This window comes from Ornithodoros turicata, chromosome 1 (assembly GCF_037126465.1).
Source record: "Ornithodoros turicata isolate Travis chromosome 1, ASM3712646v1, whole genome shotgun sequence".
NCBI classification, from domain to species: Eukaryota; Metazoa; Arthropoda; class Arachnida; order Ixodida; family Argasidae; genus Ornithodoros; species Ornithodoros turicata.
The window spans coordinates 225,180,752-225,200,468 of NC_088201.1; the positions used below are offsets into that span (position 1 = coordinate 225,180,752).

General features: G+C 52.4%; 2 protein-coding genes and 30 non-coding genes across 32 annotated transcripts in view; 1 reads left to right on the forward strand and 31 right to left on the reverse strand.

Moving 5' to 3' along the window:
- Window positions 1-2,051: 2,051 nt before the first annotated feature.
- Window positions 2,052-2,123, reverse strand: Trnad-guc (transfer RNA aspartic acid (anticodon GUC)). The gene has a single exon. It is a non-coding gene; the product is annotated as a tRNA-Asp (tRNA).
- A 142-nt stretch (window positions 2,124-2,265) lies between these two features.
- Window positions 2,266-2,337, reverse strand: Trnad-guc (transfer RNA aspartic acid (anticodon GUC)). Its single transcript has one exon. It is a non-coding gene; the product is annotated as a tRNA-Asp (tRNA).
- A 142-nt stretch (window positions 2,338-2,479) lies between these two features.
- Trnad-guc (transfer RNA aspartic acid (anticodon GUC)) lies at window positions 2,480-2,551 on the reverse strand. The gene has a single exon. It is a non-coding gene; the product is annotated as a tRNA-Asp (tRNA).
- A 136-nt stretch (window positions 2,552-2,687) lies between these two features.
- Window positions 2,688-2,759, reverse strand: Trnad-guc (transfer RNA aspartic acid (anticodon GUC)). The gene has a single exon. It is a non-coding gene; the product is annotated as a tRNA-Asp (tRNA).
- Window positions 2,760-2,898: 139 nt separating this feature from the next.
- Trnad-guc (transfer RNA aspartic acid (anticodon GUC)) lies at window positions 2,899-2,970 on the reverse strand. The gene has a single exon. It is a non-coding gene; the product is annotated as a tRNA-Asp (tRNA).
- A 5,222-nt stretch (window positions 2,971-8,192) lies between these two features.
- Trnad-guc (transfer RNA aspartic acid (anticodon GUC)) lies at window positions 8,193-8,264 on the reverse strand. The gene has a single exon. It is a non-coding gene; the product is annotated as a tRNA-Asp (tRNA).
- Window positions 8,265-8,848: 584 nt separating this feature from the next.
- Trnad-guc (transfer RNA aspartic acid (anticodon GUC)) lies at window positions 8,849-8,920 on the reverse strand. Its single transcript has one exon. It is a non-coding gene; the product is annotated as a tRNA-Asp (tRNA).
- A 147-nt stretch (window positions 8,921-9,067) lies between these two features.
- On the reverse strand, window positions 9,068-9,139 carry Trnad-guc (transfer RNA aspartic acid (anticodon GUC)). The gene has a single exon. It is a non-coding gene; the product is annotated as a tRNA-Asp (tRNA).
- A 149-nt stretch (window positions 9,140-9,288) lies between these two features.
- Trnad-guc (transfer RNA aspartic acid (anticodon GUC)) lies at window positions 9,289-9,360 on the reverse strand. Its single transcript has one exon. It is a non-coding gene; the product is annotated as a tRNA-Asp (tRNA).
- Window positions 9,361-9,508: 148 nt separating this feature from the next.
- Trnad-guc (transfer RNA aspartic acid (anticodon GUC)) lies at window positions 9,509-9,580 on the reverse strand. Its single transcript has one exon. It is a non-coding gene; the product is annotated as a tRNA-Asp (tRNA).
- Window positions 9,581-9,729: 149 nt separating this feature from the next.
- Window positions 9,730-9,801, reverse strand: Trnad-guc (transfer RNA aspartic acid (anticodon GUC)). The gene has a single exon. It is a non-coding gene; the product is annotated as a tRNA-Asp (tRNA).
- Window positions 9,802-9,949: 148 nt separating this feature from the next.
- On the reverse strand, window positions 9,950-10,021 carry Trnad-guc (transfer RNA aspartic acid (anticodon GUC)). The gene has a single exon. It is a non-coding gene; the product is annotated as a tRNA-Asp (tRNA).
- A 147-nt stretch (window positions 10,022-10,168) lies between these two features.
- Window positions 10,169-10,240, reverse strand: Trnad-guc (transfer RNA aspartic acid (anticodon GUC)). Its single transcript has one exon. It is a non-coding gene; the product is annotated as a tRNA-Asp (tRNA).
- A 152-nt stretch (window positions 10,241-10,392) lies between these two features.
- Window positions 10,393-10,464, reverse strand: Trnad-guc (transfer RNA aspartic acid (anticodon GUC)). The gene has a single exon. It is a non-coding gene; the product is annotated as a tRNA-Asp (tRNA).
- A 366-nt stretch (window positions 10,465-10,830) lies between these two features.
- On the reverse strand, window positions 10,831-10,902 carry Trnad-guc (transfer RNA aspartic acid (anticodon GUC)). The gene has a single exon. It is a non-coding gene; the product is annotated as a tRNA-Asp (tRNA).
- A 149-nt stretch (window positions 10,903-11,051) lies between these two features.
- On the reverse strand, window positions 11,052-11,123 carry Trnad-guc (transfer RNA aspartic acid (anticodon GUC)). The gene has a single exon. It is a non-coding gene; the product is annotated as a tRNA-Asp (tRNA).
- A 149-nt stretch (window positions 11,124-11,272) lies between these two features.
- Window positions 11,273-11,344, reverse strand: Trnad-guc (transfer RNA aspartic acid (anticodon GUC)). Its single transcript has one exon. It is a non-coding gene; the product is annotated as a tRNA-Asp (tRNA).
- Window positions 11,345-11,490: 146 nt separating this feature from the next.
- On the reverse strand, window positions 11,491-11,562 carry Trnad-guc (transfer RNA aspartic acid (anticodon GUC)). The gene has a single exon. It is a non-coding gene; the product is annotated as a tRNA-Asp (tRNA).
- Window positions 11,563-11,710: 148 nt separating this feature from the next.
- On the reverse strand, window positions 11,711-11,782 carry Trnad-guc (transfer RNA aspartic acid (anticodon GUC)). Its single transcript has one exon. It is a non-coding gene; the product is annotated as a tRNA-Asp (tRNA).
- A 147-nt stretch (window positions 11,783-11,929) lies between these two features.
- Trnad-guc (transfer RNA aspartic acid (anticodon GUC)) lies at window positions 11,930-12,001 on the reverse strand. Its single transcript has one exon. It is a non-coding gene; the product is annotated as a tRNA-Asp (tRNA).
- A 147-nt stretch (window positions 12,002-12,148) lies between these two features.
- Trnad-guc (transfer RNA aspartic acid (anticodon GUC)) lies at window positions 12,149-12,220 on the reverse strand. The gene has a single exon. It is a non-coding gene; the product is annotated as a tRNA-Asp (tRNA).
- A 147-nt stretch (window positions 12,221-12,367) lies between these two features.
- Window positions 12,368-12,439, reverse strand: Trnad-guc (transfer RNA aspartic acid (anticodon GUC)). Its single transcript has one exon. It is a non-coding gene; the product is annotated as a tRNA-Asp (tRNA).
- Window positions 12,440-12,796: 357 nt separating this feature from the next.
- Window positions 12,797-12,868, reverse strand: Trnad-guc (transfer RNA aspartic acid (anticodon GUC)). The gene has a single exon. It is a non-coding gene; the product is annotated as a tRNA-Asp (tRNA).
- A 142-nt stretch (window positions 12,869-13,010) lies between these two features.
- On the reverse strand, window positions 13,011-13,082 carry Trnad-guc (transfer RNA aspartic acid (anticodon GUC)). Its single transcript has one exon. It is a non-coding gene; the product is annotated as a tRNA-Asp (tRNA).
- A 369-nt stretch (window positions 13,083-13,451) lies between these two features.
- Window positions 13,452-13,523, reverse strand: Trnad-guc (transfer RNA aspartic acid (anticodon GUC)). Its single transcript has one exon. It is a non-coding gene; the product is annotated as a tRNA-Asp (tRNA).
- Window positions 13,524-13,670: 147 nt separating this feature from the next.
- Trnad-guc (transfer RNA aspartic acid (anticodon GUC)) lies at window positions 13,671-13,742 on the reverse strand. The gene has a single exon. It is a non-coding gene; the product is annotated as a tRNA-Asp (tRNA).
- A 147-nt stretch (window positions 13,743-13,889) lies between these two features.
- On the reverse strand, window positions 13,890-13,961 carry Trnad-guc (transfer RNA aspartic acid (anticodon GUC)). Its single transcript has one exon. It is a non-coding gene; the product is annotated as a tRNA-Asp (tRNA).
- A 147-nt stretch (window positions 13,962-14,108) lies between these two features.
- Trnad-guc (transfer RNA aspartic acid (anticodon GUC)) lies at window positions 14,109-14,180 on the reverse strand. The gene has a single exon. It is a non-coding gene; the product is annotated as a tRNA-Asp (tRNA).
- A 147-nt stretch (window positions 14,181-14,327) lies between these two features.
- Trnad-guc (transfer RNA aspartic acid (anticodon GUC)) lies at window positions 14,328-14,399 on the reverse strand. Its single transcript has one exon. It is a non-coding gene; the product is annotated as a tRNA-Asp (tRNA).
- Window positions 14,400-14,792: 393 nt separating this feature from the next.
- Window positions 14,793-15,680, reverse strand: LOC135395408 (uncharacterized). The gene has a single exon (XM_064626627.1). The coding sequence runs from the start codon at window positions 15,678-15,680 to the stop codon at window positions 14,793-14,795; it is 888 nt and encodes a 295-aa protein (XP_064482697.1).
- A 3,086-nt stretch (window positions 15,681-18,766) lies between these two features.
- The window catches only part of LOC135395427 (uncharacterized), an 11,978-nt gene continuing 11,027 nt past the window's right edge, over window positions 18,767-19,717 (forward strand). The window contains exons 1-2 of the mRNA XM_064626641.1: window positions 18,767-18,820; window positions 19,064-19,138. Of these exons, the coding sequence (XP_064482711.1) occupies window positions 18,767-18,820; window positions 19,064-19,138 (129 nt within the window). The remainder of the gene's footprint in view (window positions 18,821-19,063; window positions 19,139-19,717) is intronic.
- Window positions 19,578-19,649, reverse strand: Trnad-guc (transfer RNA aspartic acid (anticodon GUC)). Its single transcript has one exon. It is a non-coding gene; the product is annotated as a tRNA-Asp (tRNA).

Consider the following 19,717-nt stretch of genomic DNA (forward strand, 5'->3'; position numbering starts at 1 on the left):
ACTGGCCACTATACTAACGAGGACGAGTATCGCATTACAAGATGAAGCTGTCAATCGTGAATTGAACATGATGAGCATATTTCTCGTGCGGGGGGTGGGGGGGAGATATGCTATTACGTGAGTACACTGCCACGCATAGGCTGTGCAAAACGGTATTATCACTCCCCGTCGGGGAATCGAACCCCGGTCTCCCGCGTGACAGGCGGGGATACTGGCCACTATACTGACGAGGACGAGTATCGCATTACAAGATGAAGCTGTCAATCGTGAATTGAACATGATGAGCATATTTCTCGTGCGGGGGGTGGGGGGGAGATATGCTATTACGTGAGTACACTGCCACGCATAGGCTGTGCAAAACAGTATTATCACTCACCGTCGGGGAATCTAACCCGGGTCTCCCGCGTGACAGGCGGGGATACTGGCCACTATACTAACGAGGACGAGTATCGCATTACAAGATGAAGCTGTCAATCGTGAATTGAACATGATGAGCATATTTCTCGTGCGGGGGGTGGGGGGGAGATATGCTATTACGTGAGTACACTGCCACGCATAGGCTGTGCTAAACAGTATTATCACTCACCGTCGGGGAATCTAACCCGGGTCTCCCGCGTGACAGGCGGGGATACTGGCCACTATACTAACGAGGACGAGTATCGCATTACAAGATGAAGCTGTCAATCGTGAATTGAACATGATGAGCATATTTCTCGTGCGGGGGGTGGGGGGGAGATATCTATTACGTGAGTACACTGCCACGCATAGGCTGTGCAAAACAGTATTATCACTCACCGTCGGGGAATCTAACCCGGGTCTCCCGCGTGACAGGCGGGGATACTGGCCACTATACTAACGAGGACGAGTATCGCATTACAAGATGAAGCTGTCAATCGTGAATTGAACATGATGAGCATATTTCTCGTGCGGGGGGTGGGGGGGAGATATCTATTACGTGAGTACACTGCCACGCATAGGCTGTGCAAAACAGTATTATCACTCACCGTCGGGGAATCTAACCCGGGTCTCCCGCGTGACAGGCGGGGATACTGGCCACTATACTAACGAGGACGGGTATCGCATTACAAGATGAAGCTGTCAATCGTGAATTGAACATGATGAGCATATTTCTCGTGCGGGGGGTGGGGGGGAGATATGCTATTACGTGAGTACACTGCCACGCATAGGCTGTGCTAAACAGTATTATCACTCACCGTCGGGGAATCTAACCCGGGTCTCCCGCGTGACAGGCGGGGATACTGGCCACTATACTAACGAGGACGAGTATCGCATTACAAGATGAAGCTGTCAATCGTGAATTGAACATGATGAGCATATTTCTCGTGCGGGGGGTGGGGGGGAGATATGCTATTACGTGAGTACACTGCCACGCATAGGCTGTGCAAAACAGTATTATCACTCACCGTCGGGGAATCTAACCCGGGTCTCCCGCGTGACAGGCGGGGATACTGGCCACTATACTAACGAGGACGGGTATCGCATTACAAGATGAAGCTGTCAATCGTGAATTGAACATGATGAGCATATTTCTCGTGCGGGGGGTGGGGGGGAGATATGCTATTACGTGAGTACACTGCCACGCATAGGCTGTGCTAAACAGTATTATCACTCACCGTCGGGGAATCTAACCCGGTCTCCCGCGTGACAGGCGGGGATACTGGCCACTATACTAACGAGGACGAGTATCGCATTACAAGATGAAGCTGTCAATCGTGAATTGAACATGATGAGCATATTTCTCGTGCGGGGGGTGGGGGGGAGATATGCTATTACGTGAGTACACTGCCACGCATAGGCTGTGCAAAACAGTATTATCACTCACCGTCGGGGAATCTAACCCGGGTCTCCCGCGTGACAGGCGGGGATACTGGCCACTATACTAACGAGGACGGGTATCGCATTACAAGATGAAGCTGTCAATCGTGAATTGAACATGATGAGCATATTTCTCGTGCGGGGGGTGGGGGGGGGGAGATATGCTATTACGTGAGTACACCGCCACGCATAGGCTGTGCAAAACGGTATTATCACTCCCCGTCGGGGAATCGAACCCCGGTCTCCCGCGTGACAGGCGGGGATACTGGCCACTATACTAACGAGGACGAGTATCGCATTACAAGATCAAGCTGTCAATCGTGAATTGAACATGATGAGCATATTTCTCGTGCGGGGGGTGGGGGGGGGGGAGATATGCTATTACGTGAGTACACCGCCACGCATAGGCTGTGCAAAACGGTATTATCACTCCCCGTCGGGGAATCGAACCCCGGTCTCCCGCGTGACAGGCGGGGATGCTGGCCACTATACTAACGAGGACGAGTATCGCATTACAAGATCAAGCTGTCAATCGTGAATTGAACATGATGAGCATATGTCTCGTGCGGGGGGTGGGGGGGGGGGAGATATGCTATAACGTGAGTACACCGCCACGCATAGGCTGTGCAAAACGGTATTATCACTCCCCGTCGGGGAATCGAACCCCGGTCTCCCGCGTGACAGGCGGGGATACTGGCCACTATACTAACGAGGACGAGTATCGCATTACAAGATGAAGCTGTCAATCGTGAATTGAACATGATGAGCATATTTCTCGTGTGGGGGGTGGGGGGAGATATCTATTACGTGAGTATACCGCCACGCATAGGCTGTGCAAAATGGTATTATCACTCCCCGTCGGGGAATCGAACCCAGGCCTCCCGCGTGACAGGCGGGGATACTGGCCACTATACTAACGAGGACGAGTATCGCATTACAAGATGAAGCTGTCAATCGTGAATTGAACATGATGAGCATATTTCTCGTGCGGGGGGTGGGTGGGGGAGATATCTATTACGTGAGTACACTGCCACGCATAGGCTGTGCAAAACGGTATTATCACTCCCCGTCGAGGAATCGAACCCCGGTCTCCCGCGTGACAGGCGGGGATACTGGCCACTATACTAACGAGGACGAGTATCGCATTACAAGATGAAGCTGTCAATCGTGAATTGAACATGATGAGCATATTTCTCGGGCTGGGGGTCGGGGGAGATATGCTATTACGTGAGTACACCGCCACGCATAGGCTGTGCAAAACGGTATTATCACTCCCCGTCGGGGAATCGAACCCCTGTCTCCCGCATGACAGGCGGGGATACTGGCCACTTTTTTTTTTCTTTTTTTTTTATTACATTAAAATTTTCAACACGACACCATCTCTTTGGCGTCGTACACTTAAAAACACCTCACAATGAGCAGTCCTTGTGGTCACTCCAGATGACTGTCACAGGAAAGTTATCAAGAAGTCCTCAACTTAATAAGGAGCCATGAGCTGTATGCAAGAGTCTCTGCTACTAAAATCGACGGGGCGGAGGAACACTCTCAGCTCTTCTGGGAATGAGTTGCACAATGTATCGCGCAAGTTGATTACACTGCGTAGGAGGTCGTCGTCGCCGACGCCGCGCTCCTGTAATACACTCACAGACCAGTTGATCTTAGTTACGAGCAGGACGAGCGGAATTCGCGGATGAGACCTGCCATTTGCAATGTCCATGCGATGAATCCACAGTACGTGCAGGCCAAGGAGGCACAGAAGGCTTAGGCCGACGCTGCACTCCGTTGCAACTTCAAGGAACTTCAGACGAATCCACGTGAGTTCCTCCTCGATACCAAAAGTTGTACGCAGAAAGCCCCAAAACTGTACAGCATTTCTGCATCCCAGGAAAGTGTGAGGCAGATCCTCCTCCGCCGCGAAACACATGTCGCATTTGTTGGACCACGGAACCGTGAAGCCCTTCTTTATCAGCCATGACTTGACCGGCAGGGTCTCAGTGTGAAATAATGTAAAAAACCTCTGGGTACCTGTGGATACTGGCAGTTTCTTCACATTCTTAAGGACCATATCTTGCTCTCTCCCTGGATAGTTGCTTCGATACAACGGTGCAGGAAACAAACTGTTGATCATATCCCAGTACAACTTCTGACGCTTAACCGAGATTAGATACTCCCAGGAGAACATATCCTTCAAGAAGTTAACAGACTGAGCTACTTCCCTGTAGAAAGCGAGACCCATCTTACGCTTCGGAGGGTTCGCCGTCGTCACTGTGAATGCGGGTGTGAAGACACAGCCAAGCGTCTGAAAAGCCCACTGCAGGACACCGTGCTTCTTTTTCCGAAAGTAGAGAAAACGATGGACTAAAAGCTTGACAGCTACGTTGACCAATCCAAATCCACCCCCTTGTATGGAGTGGAATATGTTAGTTCTTCTCATCCTCTCCATTGGCGAGTTCCAGATGAAGACAGCGAAGATCCTATGCACGCGGTGCGCACATGATGCTGGACACGGTGTGACCTGGGCATGGTAGAAGAACACTGGATAGACTGCAGTATTGCAGATGAACGATCTCGTTAAGAAAGACGTGTTCCTTCCAGCCCACTTCAGGAGCGGAGCTCGAAGATGGTTGATATGTGGACTCCACTGTTCAGTCAGAGGCGTCGTGGGATCGAAGGTGATGCCGAGATACCTCTTGATCGTCTTGTCCCATGTGATTCCAGAGAAGTGCTCAGGCGCTGTATCCCAGGGCCCTAGCCAGGCTCCAGAGGTTTTCTCTAGGTTAATGCTGGCGCCGGACGCTTCACAGAAGGTAGCGACGTGCTCGAGAATGAGTTCGACCTGATCCCTCGCAGAGAAGATGACCGCTATATCGTCCGCATAGGAGAGAACGCTCAAGTTACCCCCGTGCGTTTCAAGGCCTTTGATCCTCTTGTCGGCCATGAGGTTCCTGCATAGCGGCTCTAAGTACAGCGCAAACAGAATAGGAGACAGGGGACAACCTTGCCGTACTGACTGCTTCACGGGGATAGGCGCGCTCGGGTTGCCGTTGATGAGTAGTGTAGCCGTTAGCTCTCTGTAGCACGTTCTTATCCAGCCCTCCATATAGTCGCCCACATCACACCACTTGAGGAGTGCAAAAAGAAAGCCATGTAGTACTCTGTCAAACGCGCGACTGAGATCGATCTGAAGTACCGCTAGCGCCTTTTGGAGTGCGTTTGCTACTTCACATACTGTGCGCATCAGGTGAAGATTCGTTACTAGTGAGCGGCCTTTAAAACCATAAGGTTGATGCGTCCCGACTACGGAAGACAGTCCTATCTCCAGGCGTCTTGCCAAGATCTTAGCAAGAACCTTGTATTCAGTGGACAGCAGACTGATCGGTCGGAAGTCGCTGACATCGGTAGCTTCACACGCCTTCTTTTTCTTCCTGATAAGGACTACATGGGCTTGCCTCATTGAAGGAGGGAGGAGCTTCCTTTTGTAGATGTCATCGAAAACGATTTTCAGGATGGGTGCTAGACGCTCGCTGAACAGCTTATAGAAGGCTGTCCCAATGCCATCAGGCCCCGGGGATTTCCTAGCTGGCAGCTTTTTGATGGCCCAGAGTACTTCTTCAACACTGATTTCTTCCTGCAATCTATCTTTAACTTCATCCGGAACCTTAGGAACTTGTGCGAATAGGCGTGTGTTCAGTTCATTCACTGGGTTTGACGAAGGCGCTAACAAATCTTTGTACACTTTAACAAAAGCTTCTTCAATTCCTTTGCTGTCACGTACTATGCCGTTACCAGTCTGTACTGCTGTGATGGCGTTCGTCGAAAAGTGTTTCCTCTCCAATGTCGCAAAAACTTTAGCTGGTCGTTCCTCTCTCTCAATTAGTTGAACTCTGCTGCGTATAACGGCTCCTGCGTACTCCCTGTTCAGCAAGGTCCGCAGTTCATCTTTACAATGCCGAATGTCTTCTATAAATAGGCCGGGTGCACGTTCTTCTTCCCGAATTAGAAGCTTCAATGTGTCCACCAGGCATTTCTTCTGGTACTTCGCTCTCTGACTCTGCAGTTGTCCAACGCTGATTGCGGCAGCCCTGAAACGGCACTTGAAGAGCTCCCATGAAACAGCGTCAATCTTTCCTGCAACAACATAGTCGTTCAACAGCTCTGACACCTGAGACCAAAAACCTTCGTCCTCCAGCAATGCTTCGTTGAACTTCCAAGGAGTGCTCCTTGGTGACTGCGTGGTTCTCTCAGGTGTCACAGCAAAAGTCAGAAGCACCATGCCGTGATCTGAATAGCTGGAGGGTTCGACGACATATCGGCTACCGGTGACATCGATCTCCGCAGACAGATATAGCCGGTCCAGTCGTGCATGCGAGCTTCCTTGCCAGTGCGTGAAACGGAAGGTGTTATTCCGTATACCATTTGCTGCATCAACTAGGTTGTTCTCGTACAATAACTTGCTCAGTTCCGTTGATCCGGCGTCCTTCCACGATGTGTGTGAAGTTTTATCAGCAGCCGACAAAACACAGTTAAAATCTCCCGCTAGCAGAACTTTGCCCGGGACATTCACAAATTCCCGCAAAAAGATAAAGAAGTCTTTCCTTTCACATGCTCCATTCGGTGCATATACTGAGATCACGCGTAATAGTTCCCCTTGGATTAGGCAATCAACGAAGCTGATGCGACCTTGGCAGTCATGGCCGATATCTGGAACGACCTTAATCTTCATGGATCGTTTCACAAACACCGCTGTGCCCGCGCTTCCCTGTATAGCTTGAGAATGAAAAACCTGATAAGACTGTTTGAAGAACTGAACGAGATCCTCCTCATTTCCGTCGGTATCAATCTTAGTCTCTTGCACAAACAAGATATCGATGTTTTTCGCTAATAACATGTCCAGAAGGTATTGCTTCCTTTTCCTGCTTATGAGACTTCTGACGTTGAAAGTAGCAACTGTAATCTTCATGGTGAGGCAGCTTTTGGGTCTCTAGTAAGGTGACTGCCCTTATCTCGAGTGTCGTACGGAATATTGGGCACTGCCCATTTCTTGCGTTTGGTTCTAAAACTAGGCCGCTGCCTATTATCCGATTCCAAAGGGGTGTTATTCGGATCGCCCTCCATCTCTGACAACTCGGACTCCGTTGTGTCAGGGCGCCGGCTTAAAGTGTCCAGGTTAGCACCATGATTAGTAGGGGGTTCCTTTCTGTTGCTGGGTTCAGCGTTGCAGTTGGGATCGGTAGGTTGTGACTGGTGTTCTAAAGGAGTCACGGGCGCATCGGGCGTTGCTACGCCAGCCGGGGCACTTAAAATAGCATCGTCGCTAGCGTTGGTGGGCCCTGAAGGGATGTTCATTGCGTTAGCCGTTTCCTCCTGGTCCATGACGACGTCGGCATTGTCCTCCTGGACCGGGCGCGTCATCTGTGCGTAGGATCGAATACAATTTTCTGCGAGGTGTCCAAAACGACGACAGGTAGTGCACCTCGGGGTTTTGCAGTACTGCCTAATGTGGCCGACTTCTCTACACCGGAGACATAATCTTGGCCTCCCGGGAACAGACACGAGAACTTGGCTTCCACCCACTTTCATGAGATGTGGAATCCTCTCGGCAGAGACGTCATCATGTAACCTAAGCTTGACAACTCTCGTTGTTGTTTCTACATGCCCGAAAGTGTCGTCGCGCCATCTCTCGCGCTGCACATCAGATACCTTGCCGAAGCCCTGGAATGCCAGCTGAAGTTGGGAGTCGCTCACATGATAGGGTATCCAGAAGACTTTCACTGTCAGTTCCCTTTGGGACGGGTCAAGTAGTAGGCACCTCTTTCCTTTTACCACACACTCCTTATGTCGGAGTATCCTGTCCTTTGCATCCTGCGTGCTAGTCGTTAACAGCCAGACATGATTCATTAGGTACGCGCCGAACTGCGTGATATCTTGAGGATTGCCAAAGCTCTTTAAAGCAGGCTTAAAGTCTTCAATTCGATAGGGCCTACCGGTAATATCCGCATGCATAATGATGGCATTGCATCCAAGAGAATCCTTCGGTAGTACAGGAAGCACAATTCTGTAATCCTGAGGCACACTTGAAGCAGAAGATCCTTCTGTATCCAGGCTAGGGTTAGCCTTGTTTACCGCTCCAACCGAGCTCATGATACCACGTCCGAACTCGTTCGCAGCCGGAAGTAGAATGGGGGATACTGGCCACTATACTAACGAGGACGAGTATCGCTCGAAAAGATGAAGCTGTCAATCGTGAATTGAACATGATGAGCTTACTTGCCACGCGGAGGGTAGGGGGGGGGGAGCGAGATATGCTATTACGTGAGCACACCGCCGTGCATAGGCTGTGCAAAACGGTATTATCACTCCCCGTCGGGGAATCGAACCCCGGTCTCCCGCGCGACAGGCGGGGATACTGGCCACTATACTAACGAGGACGAGTATCGCTCTAACAGATGAAGCTGTCAATCGTGAATTGAACATGATGAGCTTACTTGCCACGCGGAGGATAGGGGGGGCGGGGGCGAGATATGCTATTACGTGAGCACACCGCCGCGCATAGGCTGTGCAAAACGGTATTATCACTCCCCGTCGGGGAATCGAACCCCGGTCTCCCGCGTGACAGGCGGGGATACTGGGCACTATACTAACGAGGACGAGTATCGCTCGAAAAGATGAAGCTGTCAATCGTGAATTGAACATGATGAGCTTACTTGCCACGCGGAGGGTAGGGGGGGGGGAGCGAGATATGCTATTACGTGAGCACACCGCCGTGCATAGGCTGTGCAAAACGGTATTATCACTCCCCGTCGGGGAATCGAACCCCGGTCTCCCGCGTGACAGGCGGGGATACTGGGCACTATACTAACGAGGACAAGTATCGCTCTAACAGATGAAGCTGTCAATCGTGAATTGAACATGATGAGCTTACTTGCCACGCGGAGGGTAGGGGGGGGGGGAGCGAGATATGCTATTACGTGAGCACACCGCCGCGCATAGGCTGTGCAAAACGGTATTATCACTCCCCGTCGGGGAATCGAACCCCGGTCTCCCGCGTGACAGGCGGGGATACTGGCCACTATACTAACGAGGACGAGTATCGCTCTAAAAGATGAAGCTGTCAATCGTGAATTGAACATGATGAGCTTACTTCCCACGCGGAGGGTAGGGGGGGCGGGGGGGAGATATGCTATTACGTGAGCACACCGCCGCGCATAGGCTGTGCAAAACGGTATTATCACTCCCCGTCGGGGAATCGAACCCCGGTCTCCCGCGTGACAGGCGGGGATACTGGCCACTATACTAACGAGGACGAGTATCGCTCTAAAAGATGAAGCTGTCAATCGTGAATTGAACATGATGAGCTTACTTGCCACGCGGAGGGTAGGGGGGGGGCGGGGGCGAGATATGCTATTACGTGAGCACACCGCCGTGCATAGGCTGTGCAAAACGGTACTATCACTCCCCGTCGGGGAATCGAACCCCGGTCTCCCGCGTGACAGGCGGGGATACTGGCCACTATACTAACGAGGACGAGTATCGCTCTAAAAGATGAAGCTGTCAATCGTGAATTGAACATGATGAGCTTACTTGCCACGCGGAGGGTAGGGGGGGGCGGGGGCGAGATATGCTATTACGTGAGCACACCGCCGCGCATAGGCTGTGCAAAACGGTATTATCACTCCCCGTCGGGGAATCGAACCCCGGTCTCCCGCGTGACAGGCGGGGATACTGGCCACTATACTAACGAGGACGAGTATCGCTGTAAAAGATGAAGCTGTCAATCGTGAATTGAACATGATGAGCTTACTTCCCACGCGGAGGGTAGGGGGGGGCGGGGGGGGAGATATGCTATTACGTGAGCACACCGCCGCGCATAGGCTGTGCAAAACGGTATTATCACTCCCCGTCGGGGAATCGAACCCCGGTCTCCCGCGTGACAGGCGGGGATACTGGCCACTATACTAACGAGGACGAGTATCGCTCTAAAAGATGAAGCTGTCAATCGTGAATTGAACATGATGAGCTTACTTGCCACGCGGAGGGTAGGGGGGGGCGGGGGCGAGATATGCTATTACGTGAGCACACCGCCGCGCATAGGCTGTGCAAAACGGTATTATCACTCCCCGTCGGGGAATCGAACCCCGGTCTCCCGCGTGACAGGCGGGGATACTGGCCACTATACTAACGAGGACGAGTATCGCTGTAAAAGATGAAGCTGTCAATCGTGAATTGAACATGATGAGCTTACTTCCCACGCGGAGGGTAGGGGGGGCGGGGGGGAGATATGCTATTACGTGAGCACACCGCCGCGCATAGGCTGTGCAAAACGGTATTATCACTCCCCGTCGGGGAATCGAACCCCGGTCTCCCGCGTGACAGGCGGGGATACTGGCCACTATACTAACGAGGACGAGTATCGCTGTAAAAGATGAAGCTGTCAATCGTGAATTGAACATGATGAGCTTACTTCCCACGCGGAGGGTAGGGGGGGGGGGGCGGGGGGGAGATATGCTATTACGTGAGCACACCGCCGCGCATAGGCTGTGCAAAACGGTATTATCACTCCCCGTCGGGGAATCGAACCCCGGTCTCCCGCGTGACAGGCGGGGATACTGGCCACTATACTAACGAGGACGAGTATCGCTGTAAAAGATGAAGCTGTCAATCGTGAATTGAACATGATGAGCTTACTTGCCACGCGGAGGGTAGGGGGGGGGGGAGCGAGATATGCTATTACGTGAGCACACCGCCGCGCATAGGCTGTGCAAAACGGTATTATCACTCCCCGTCGGGAATCGAACCCCGGTCTCCCGCGTGACAGGCGGGGATACTGGCCACTATACTAACGAGGACGAGTATCGCTGTAAAAGATGAAGCTGTCAATCGTGAATTGAACATGATGAGCTTACTTCCCACGCGGAGGGTAGGGGGGGGCGGGGGGGAGATATGCTATTACGTGAGCACACCGCCGCGCATAGGCTGTGCAAAACGGTATTATCACTCCCCGTCGGGGAATCGAACCCCGGTCTCCCGCGTGACAGGCGGGGATACTGGCCACTATACTAACGAGGACGAGTATCGCTGTAAAAGATGAAGCTGTCAATCGTGAATTGAACATGATGAGCTTACTTGCCACGCGGAGGGTAGGGGGGGGGGGGGAGCGAGATATGCTATTACGTGAGCACACCGCCGCGCATAGGCTGTGCAAAACGGTATTATCACTCCCCGTCGGGGAATCGAACCCCGGTCTCCCGCGTGACAGGCGGGGATACTGGCCACTATACTAACGAGGACGAGTATGGCTGTAAAAGATGAAGCTGTCAATCGTGAATTGAACATGATGAGCTTACTTGCCACGCGGAGGGTAGGGGGGGGGCGGGGGCGAGATATGCTATTACGTGAGCACACCGCCGCGCATAGGCTGTGCAAAACGGTATTATCACTCCCCGTCGGGGAATCGAACCCCGGTCTCCCGCGTGACAGGCGGGGATACTGGCCACTATACTAACGAGGACGAGTATCGCTCTAAAAGATGAAGCTGTCAATCGTGAATTGAACATGATGAGCTTACTTCCCACGCGGAGGGTAGGGGGGCGGGGGGGAGATATGCTATTACGTGAGCACACCGCCGCGCATAGGCTGTGCAAAACGGTATTATCACTCCCCGTCGGGGAATCGAACCCCGGTCTCCCGCGTGACAGGCGGGGATACTGGCCACTATACTAACGAGGACGAGTATCGCTGTAAAAGATGAAGCTGTCAATCGTGAATTGAACATGATGAGCTTACTTGCCACGCGGAGGGTAGGGGGGGGGGGGAGCGAGATATGCTATTACGTGAGCACACCGCCGCGCATAGGCTGTGCAAAACGGTATTATCACTCCCCGTCGGGGAATCGAACCCCGGTCTCCCGCGTGACAGGCGGGGATACTGGCCACTATACTAACGAGGACGAGTATGGCTGTAAAAGATGAAGCTGTCAATCGTGAATTGAACATGATGAGCTTACTTGCCACGCGGAGGGTAGGGGGGGCGGGGGCGAGATATGCTATTACGTGAGCACACCGCCGCGCATAGGCTGTGCAAAACGGTATTATCACTCCCCGTCGGGGAATCGAACCCCGGTCTCCCGCGTGACAGGCGGGGATACTGGCCACTATACTAACGAGGACGAGTATCGCTCTAAAAGATGAAGCTGTCAATCGTGAATTGAACATGATGAGCTTACTTGCCACGCGGAGGGTAGGGGGGGCGGGGGCGAGATATGCTATTACGTGAGCACACCGCCGCGCATAGGCTGTGCAAAACGGTACTATCACTCCCCGTCGGGGAATCGAACCCCGGTCTCCCGCGTGACAGGCGGGGATACTGGCCACTATACTAACGAGGACGAGTATCGCTGTAAAAGATGAAGCTGTCAATCGTGAATTGAACATGATGAGCTTACTTCCCACGCGGAGGGTAGGGGGGGCGGGGGGGAGATATGCTATTACGTGAGCACACCGCCGCGCATAGGCTGTGCAAAACGGTATTATCACTCCCCGTCGGGGAATCGAACCCCGGTCTCCCGCGTGACAGGCGGGGATACTGGCCACTATACTAACGAGGACGAGTATCGCTGTAAAAGATGAAGCTGTCAATCGTGAATTGAACATGATGAGCTTACTTCCCACGCGGAGGGTAGGGGGGAGATATGCTATTACGTGAGCACACCGCCGCGCATAGGCTGTGCGAAACGGTATTATCACTCCCCGTCGGGAATCGAACCCCGGTCTCCCGCGTGACAGGCGGGGATACTGGCCACTATACTAACGAGGACGAGTATCGCTGTAAAAGATGAAGCTGTCAATCGTGAATTGAACATGATGAGCTTACTTGCCACGCGGAGGGTAGGGGGGGGCGGGGGCGAGATATGCTATTACGTGAGCACACCGCCGCGCATAGGCTGTGCAAAACGGTATTATCACTCCCCGTCGGGGAATCGAACCCCGGTCTCCCGCGTGACAGGCGGGGATACTGGCCACTATACTAACGAGGACGAGTATCGCTGTAAAAGATGAAGCTGTCAATCGTGAATTGAACATGATGAGCTTACTTGCCACGCGGAGGGTAGGGGGGGGCGAGATATGCTATTACGTGAGCACACCGCCGCGCATAGGCTGTGCAAAACGGTATTATCACTCCCCGTCGGGGAATCGAACCCCGGTCTCCCGCGTGACAGGCGGGGATACTGGCCACTATACTAACGAGGACGAGTATCGCCCTAAAAGATGAAGCTGTCAATCGTGAATTGAACATGATGAGCTTACTTGCCACGCGGAGGGTAGGGGGGGGGCGGGGGCGAGATATGTTATTACGTGAGCACACCGCCGCGCATAGGCTGTGCAAAACGGTATTATCACTCCCCGTCGGGGAATCGAACCCCGGTCTCCCGCGTGACAGGCGGGGATACTGGCCACTATACTAACGATGACGAGTATCGCTCTAAAAGATGAAGCTGTCAATCGTGAATTGAACATGATGAGCTTACTTGCCACGCGGAGGGTAGGGGGGGGCGGGGGCGAGATATGCTATTACGTGAGCACACCGCCGCGCATAGGCTGTGCAAAACGGTATTATCACTCCCCGTCGGGGAATCGAACCCCGGTCTCCCGCGTGACAGGCGGGGATACTGGCCACTATACTAACGAGGACGAGTATCGCTGTAAAAGATGAAGCTGTCAATCGTGAATTGAACATGATGAGCTTACTTGCCACGCGGAGGGTAGGGGGGGCGGGGGCGAGATATGCTATTACGTGAGCACACCGCCGCGCATAGGCTGTACAAAACGGTATTATCACTCCCCGTCGGGGAATCGAACCCCGCTCTCCCGCGTGACAGGCGGGGATACTGGCCACTATACTAACGAGGACGAGTATCGCTCTAAAAGATGAAGCTGTCAATCGTGAATTGAACATGATGAGCTTACTTGCCACGCGGAGGGTAGGGGGGTCGGGGGCGAGATATGCTATTACGTGAGCACACCGCCGCGCATAGGCTGTGCAAAACGGTATTATCACTCCCCGTCGGGGAATCGAACCCCGGTCTCCCGCGTGACAGGCGGGGATACTGGCCACTATACTAACGAGGACGAGTATCGCTGTAAAAGATGAAGCTGTCAATCGTGAATTGAACATGATGAGCTTACTTGCCACGCGGAGGGTAGGGGGGGCGGGGGCGAGATATGCTATTACGTGAGCACACCGCCGCGCATAGGCTGTACAAAACGGTATTATCACTCCCCGTCGGGGAATCGAACCCCGCTCTCCCGCGTGACAGGCGGGGATACTGGCCACTATACTAACGAGGACGAGTATCGCTCTAAAAGATGAAGCTGTCAATCGTGAATTGAACATGATGAGCTTACTTGCCACGCGGAGGGTAGGGGGGTCGGGGGCGAGATATGCTATTACGTGAGCACACCGCCGCGCATAGGCTGTGCAAAACGGTATTATCACTCCCCGTCGGGGAATCGAACCCCGGTCTCCCGCGTGACAGGCGGGGATACTGGCCACTATACTAACGAGGACGAGTATCGCTGTAAAAGATGAAGCTGTCAATCGTGAATTGAACATGATGAGCTTACTTGCCACGCGGAGGGTAGGGGGAGCGAGATATGCTATTACGTGAGCACACCGCCGTGCATAGGCTGTGCAAAACGGTATTATCACTCCCCGTCGGGGAATCGAACCCCGGTCTCCCGCGTGACAGGCGGGGATACTGGCCACTTTTTTTTTTTAATCTTTATTCCATGCTAAAAGGTACACATAAAACCTCAATGGCTACTTCGCCATTCTGTAAGTTAATAGGGTGTGCCGTTTCCTAATTTTGTTCGTCTTCAGCTTGCTCTGCGGCGTCTTCACTGTGGTACTCTTCCGTACCCTCTTGTTGCTCGAAGCAGGTGCCTTTACATCGCTGTCTTTCACCAGCTGGCGTACTTGTTCCTTGCTGTGATGGTCTGCAGCAGGCTCCTAAGTCCGCTGCAAGTGATATCGTCTTCCCGTGCTGTCACCACTGTGAGCACCCATTCAAGGCTGGTGAGGAAGTGGTTCCATGGTGTCTTCGGCTTGGCTTTGCCTTCAGAAATGGCCATCCTGTACCGCCATAAGGAGTGGAGACCGATGACCACCAGAGCGGCCGACGTGTTGTTGTCTTCGCAGCCGTCGAACACGAGGAATTTTAGAGAAAACCAGTCAATGTTGATGTCCAGACCGGTGCACGCTCTGAACTGCTCCCAAAAATCTCGTGCTCGTTTGCAGTTTACAAACACATGAAACAGGTCTTCTTCAGCGCTGCACAGGTCACACCTCACTGACCACGGGACAAAGAATCCTTTTCTCTGCAGCCAGACTTTGACCGGCAACACTTCGCAGTGGAACCTTGTGAAGAGGTCCTTCGCGCCGGATGGTACGCAGAACTTGCGTAGCCTTTTGAAGACGTTCTGGGCTTCTGTTGTGAGAAGGAACTTCCGATAGAGCGGTTCTGGTGTCACGCTGTCTACAGTATCCCAGTAGAGCTTTCTTCGTTTAACCTTGCTGAGGTAGTCCCAAGAGAACCGCATTTCAAAAAACACAATAGCCGCTCCGATCTCCCTGTAGAACGCCCTAGTCTCCTTTGCCCTTGCCGGATTTTCTAGTGACACTGTCCACCTATGGAGGTGATGTGCTCCAAGTGTCTGCGTGCAGCTTCTGAGGAATGGATCGTCCTGGTCCCTGAAGTAGAGGAACCTCTGTACTTTGAGCTTAATGTCGAGGTTCACAAGTCCAAATCCACCTTTGCTTGGGCTCAAGAAGAGGTTCGATCGTCGCATCTTTTCCATTGGAGAATTCCACACAAAGGTGGCACACAGTCGTGGAACTTGTTGACCACTGCATTGTTGTATTTCGTGCATTGGGCAGTATACAGCACTGCTGGGTACAAGCAGGAATTGCATACGTACGCCTTGTTGAAGAGCGTGAGGAACCGTCCGTGCCAGGGAGTCAGCGAGTGCAGAGCCGGTTCAATTTGGGGTTCCATACGTGTGCTGCTTGCTTTCTTAAGTCGAACTCGACTCCGAGGTACTTGTCAACCTTGTTTGTCCACTGCAAGCCAAGAAGATTGGTTGGAGTTTCTTCCCACGGTCCAAGCCAGCTGCCTAATGTCTTGCTGAGGTTGAGCTCTGCTCCGGAGTGCTTCGAGAACTCCTGAATGGTGTCTAGTGCTTGTTGGACTCCCTCAACAGTGGTGCACACTACGGTTACGTCATCGGCATACGCGAGAAGCTTGATGCTTTCCGCGCCTATCTTGAGCCCTTGAACACTTTCGTTGGAACTGATCATGCGACATAGCGGTTCCAGGTATGCGGCGAACAGAAGCGGTGAAAGTGGACACCCCTGCCTCACTGATGAATGAATCGGTATGGGTTTGCTTAACCTCCCGTTCACTACTAATCTGGTGCTGATGTCTTCGTAGCAGAGCTTTATCCAGGCCATTAGGGAGCTCCCGACCTTCAGTTTTTCAAGAACCGCCCAGAGGTACTGGTGACTGACTCTATCGAACGCCTGCCGCAGGTCAACCTGGAGAACGCACAGCCGGGCAGGTAGTGTTTCGGCAGCCTCGCACACCGCCCGCATCACGTGTAAGTTTCGTGCGATCGACCTGCCCTTGACTCCGTAGACTTGATGCTGACCAATGGCAGTCCGCAGGCAACTCTCTAATCTGTTATTGAGAACCTTGGCAAATATCTTGTAATCAGCGCAGAGAAGGCTGATTGGTCGAAAATCGTTAACTGTTGGAGCTTCGCTGTTCTTGGGGTTCTTTTTAGGGATAAGGACGGTGAAGGATTGACGCATTGATGGCGGAAGCAACTTTCTCGAAGCGATGTCGTCGAACACCAACTTCAAGATTGGGGAGAGCAAGGTAGCGAACCTTTTATAGAATGCTGATCCAATTCCATCCGGGCCCGGAGCTTTGTTTCTTCCCAGCTTTCGGATAACTCTCTCTATCTCCCCCGTTGTTATTTCGCCGTTCGCTGCTTCTGCTACTTCTGTCTTTACTGCCGGCAAATCGAGGCCGCTTATAGCATCGGTAACGTTTGTCCCAGTTGATGACGAGAACAGACCGCGGAACTTCTCGTAGAACAGTCCTTCGATTTCCTCTTGCGATGTCGCAGTGCCGTCTGGACTGTTCAAACATGTAATGGCGTTGAACGATCCCCTTTCTCTTTCCCGTAGGAGGAATACTTTGCTGGGCGTTTCCTCACGCGACACCGCGTTTAGCCGCTCCGAATTGCTGCACCCTTGTATCGTTTTTTCCAAAATTTCAAGAAGCTGCTTTTTCACTTCTCCAATTTCCTGTGTATACCGTCCGGGGGTGTGGTCTTCCTCTGCGACTAACACACGGAGGTCTTTGGTAAGTGACCGGGCCTGTTCCCTCTCCTTGAAGCTTCTTGACTGACTATAGGATATTGCTTTGTTTTTGAAGTTTGTCTTGAAGATCTCCCACGTAACGGCGTTGATACTGTTTCCGCTCTTGTATTCTGTGATCATGTTTTCCACTTCCTGACAGAAAGTCTCTTCTTCCAGGATGCTTTCGTTGAGCTTCCACGAATAAGACCTTGCCTTGCTGATGCAACTTGTGGCCTGAGCGCTGAGATCGATGTCGACGCTGACGAGTCCGTGGTCCGAGAAAGGTACCGGCGTGACGGTGTAGTTTGCAGGCCGTCTTGTCCCAGTCAGCGGAGAAATAGATTCTGTCGAGTCTTGCATGGGACGCACCTTGCCAGTGAGTGTACCGCTGACTAGGTTCCGTTCCTACCGCAGCAACGTCGACCAAACTGAAATCTGTCACCAGCTTCTTGAATTCCGTCACACTAGCGTCCCTCCTGAAGGGGTAGCTGCAGTCATACTTGCTGGTTACCATATTGAAGTCGCCACAGAATACAACTTTTGCCGGTGTGTCCCACGAAAGCTCTCAGCTCAGAGAAGAACATTTTCCTGTCGTCCCCTTATATTTGGCGCGTAGACGCAAATTACCTCGCGCTAACTGGTTGGCGATGAGCAGATCGACACAGGTAAATCGGCCGGTTTGGTCAAGGATGGTGTCGACGACGGTGACGATACTGTCCTTCTTCACAAATATCGCTGTCCCCGCTCTGTGACCTGTGCCTGCGGAGTGGTAGCAGTAGTAGGTTACGTTTGAAGAAATTAACAAGGCCCTTTCTCTTGTTCCGCGGTAGAGATCTTCGTTTCCTGGAGGCAGATAATGTCTAGTTTGTGTCCTTTAACATTTCCATGAGCCAGTGCTTTCTTGTTTTGCCGATGAGACTGAACGTGTTAAAAGTTGCCACTCTTATTTTTGTTCTTGACATGGAACGAGTTTGGAAAGCGACCGCTGGTTACTGGGTGACCGTGAAGTGAAGGTCGTTCAGCTGTGATGCACCAGCTTCCTCCAGCGGGACCACCGGCATCGGGGCGTCCCCTTTCTTCCATCTACTTTCAAACCTTGCGTCCTTTCTCTGCTCTCTTAGATAGTCCTTTACAGTGGTGGCATGCCTCTCTGACTCTCTTTTCCTTTTCATTGAATTTTCCTCTACTTCGGCCATATCTGCGTCGCTATCTTCTGTGTCTTTGTTATCACATTCCTCATTTGGTATCTGTGTTCGCTTCTTGCTCGTGCCCTCTTCTTGGGATGGAACTTTTTCAACGTCCTTGTTTTCCTGGGTACTATCTTCAGTTTTATCCGCTTCTTCCTGGTCCATTAGATTTTCTGTAATCGTGTCGCTACCTTGCCCCCGAGTCTTGCTGGCGTAGGTTTGCACACAGTCTTCTGGGTCATGACCAAACGATTTACATTTCTTGCACCATGTCGCCGTACACTGAATGCGTATGTGGCCTACCTGTTTGCACCGCAGGCACAATGGCGGCTTCCCCGGCACCGAAACAAGTACGGGTCGCCCCTGATATGGATCATGTAAGGAATTTGGTCGACGGTGGATACTTCGCGTAGCCGCAGCTTGACTATTCGAGTCGTCGTTTCTATGCAAACAAATTCAGCGCACTTCCACGTCTCTCTTGCCGTATCCAGGACGTCACCATACTCTGTCATAGCGTTGCGGATTACGTCATCAGCTAAAATCGTAGAGACCCAGTGAAGCTTCAGAGTTATTTCTTTTGCGTTTGGGTCGATTACGATGCACCGTTTGTCTTTCACAAGCATCTCCTTTTGCTTCAGCAGCTTCGCCTTCTCTGTCTCGCTCCTGAACGTTATGGCCCACACGTGGTTATAGCGGTAAGCCCCTAATGCACAAATCTCTCGTCTATCAACAACGTCTCTCAGTGGGGCATCAAAGTCCAGCACTTTGTACGGTTTAGCGGAGGGATCCGCATGCATGATGACCGTGTTAGGCGATAAGTTACCTGGCGTAATAGTAGGTAGGATGGTCTTGTACTCTGTCTGGGAAGCACTAGGCCTAACTTCATCCCGGCTCGGAGCCGTTGCCGCCGCTCGCAGGGAGCTCATTCCGCGTCCGTTCACCTCGGTGCCAGGAACTGGAATGGGATACTGGCCACTATACTAACGAGGACGAGTATCGCACTAAAAGATGAGCTGTCAATCGTGAATTGAACATGATGAACTTATTGGCCACGCGAAGGGGGGGGGGGGGGGGCGAGATATGCTATTACGTGAGCACACCGCCGCGCATAGGCTGTGCAAAACGGTATTATCACTCCCCGTCGGGGAATCGAACCCCGGTCTCCCGCGTGACAGGCGGGGATACTGGCCACTATACTAACGAGGACGAGTATCGCACTAAAAGATGAAGCTGTCAATCGTGAATTGAACATGATGAGCTTATTGGCCACGCGA

Bases quoted from the DNA above. Each gene is read 5' to 3' on its own strand.
- LOC135395408 (XM_064626627.1), bottom strand. From the start codon at position 15,680: ATGCGACGATCGAACCTCTTCTTGAGCCCAAGCAAAGGTGGATTTGGA.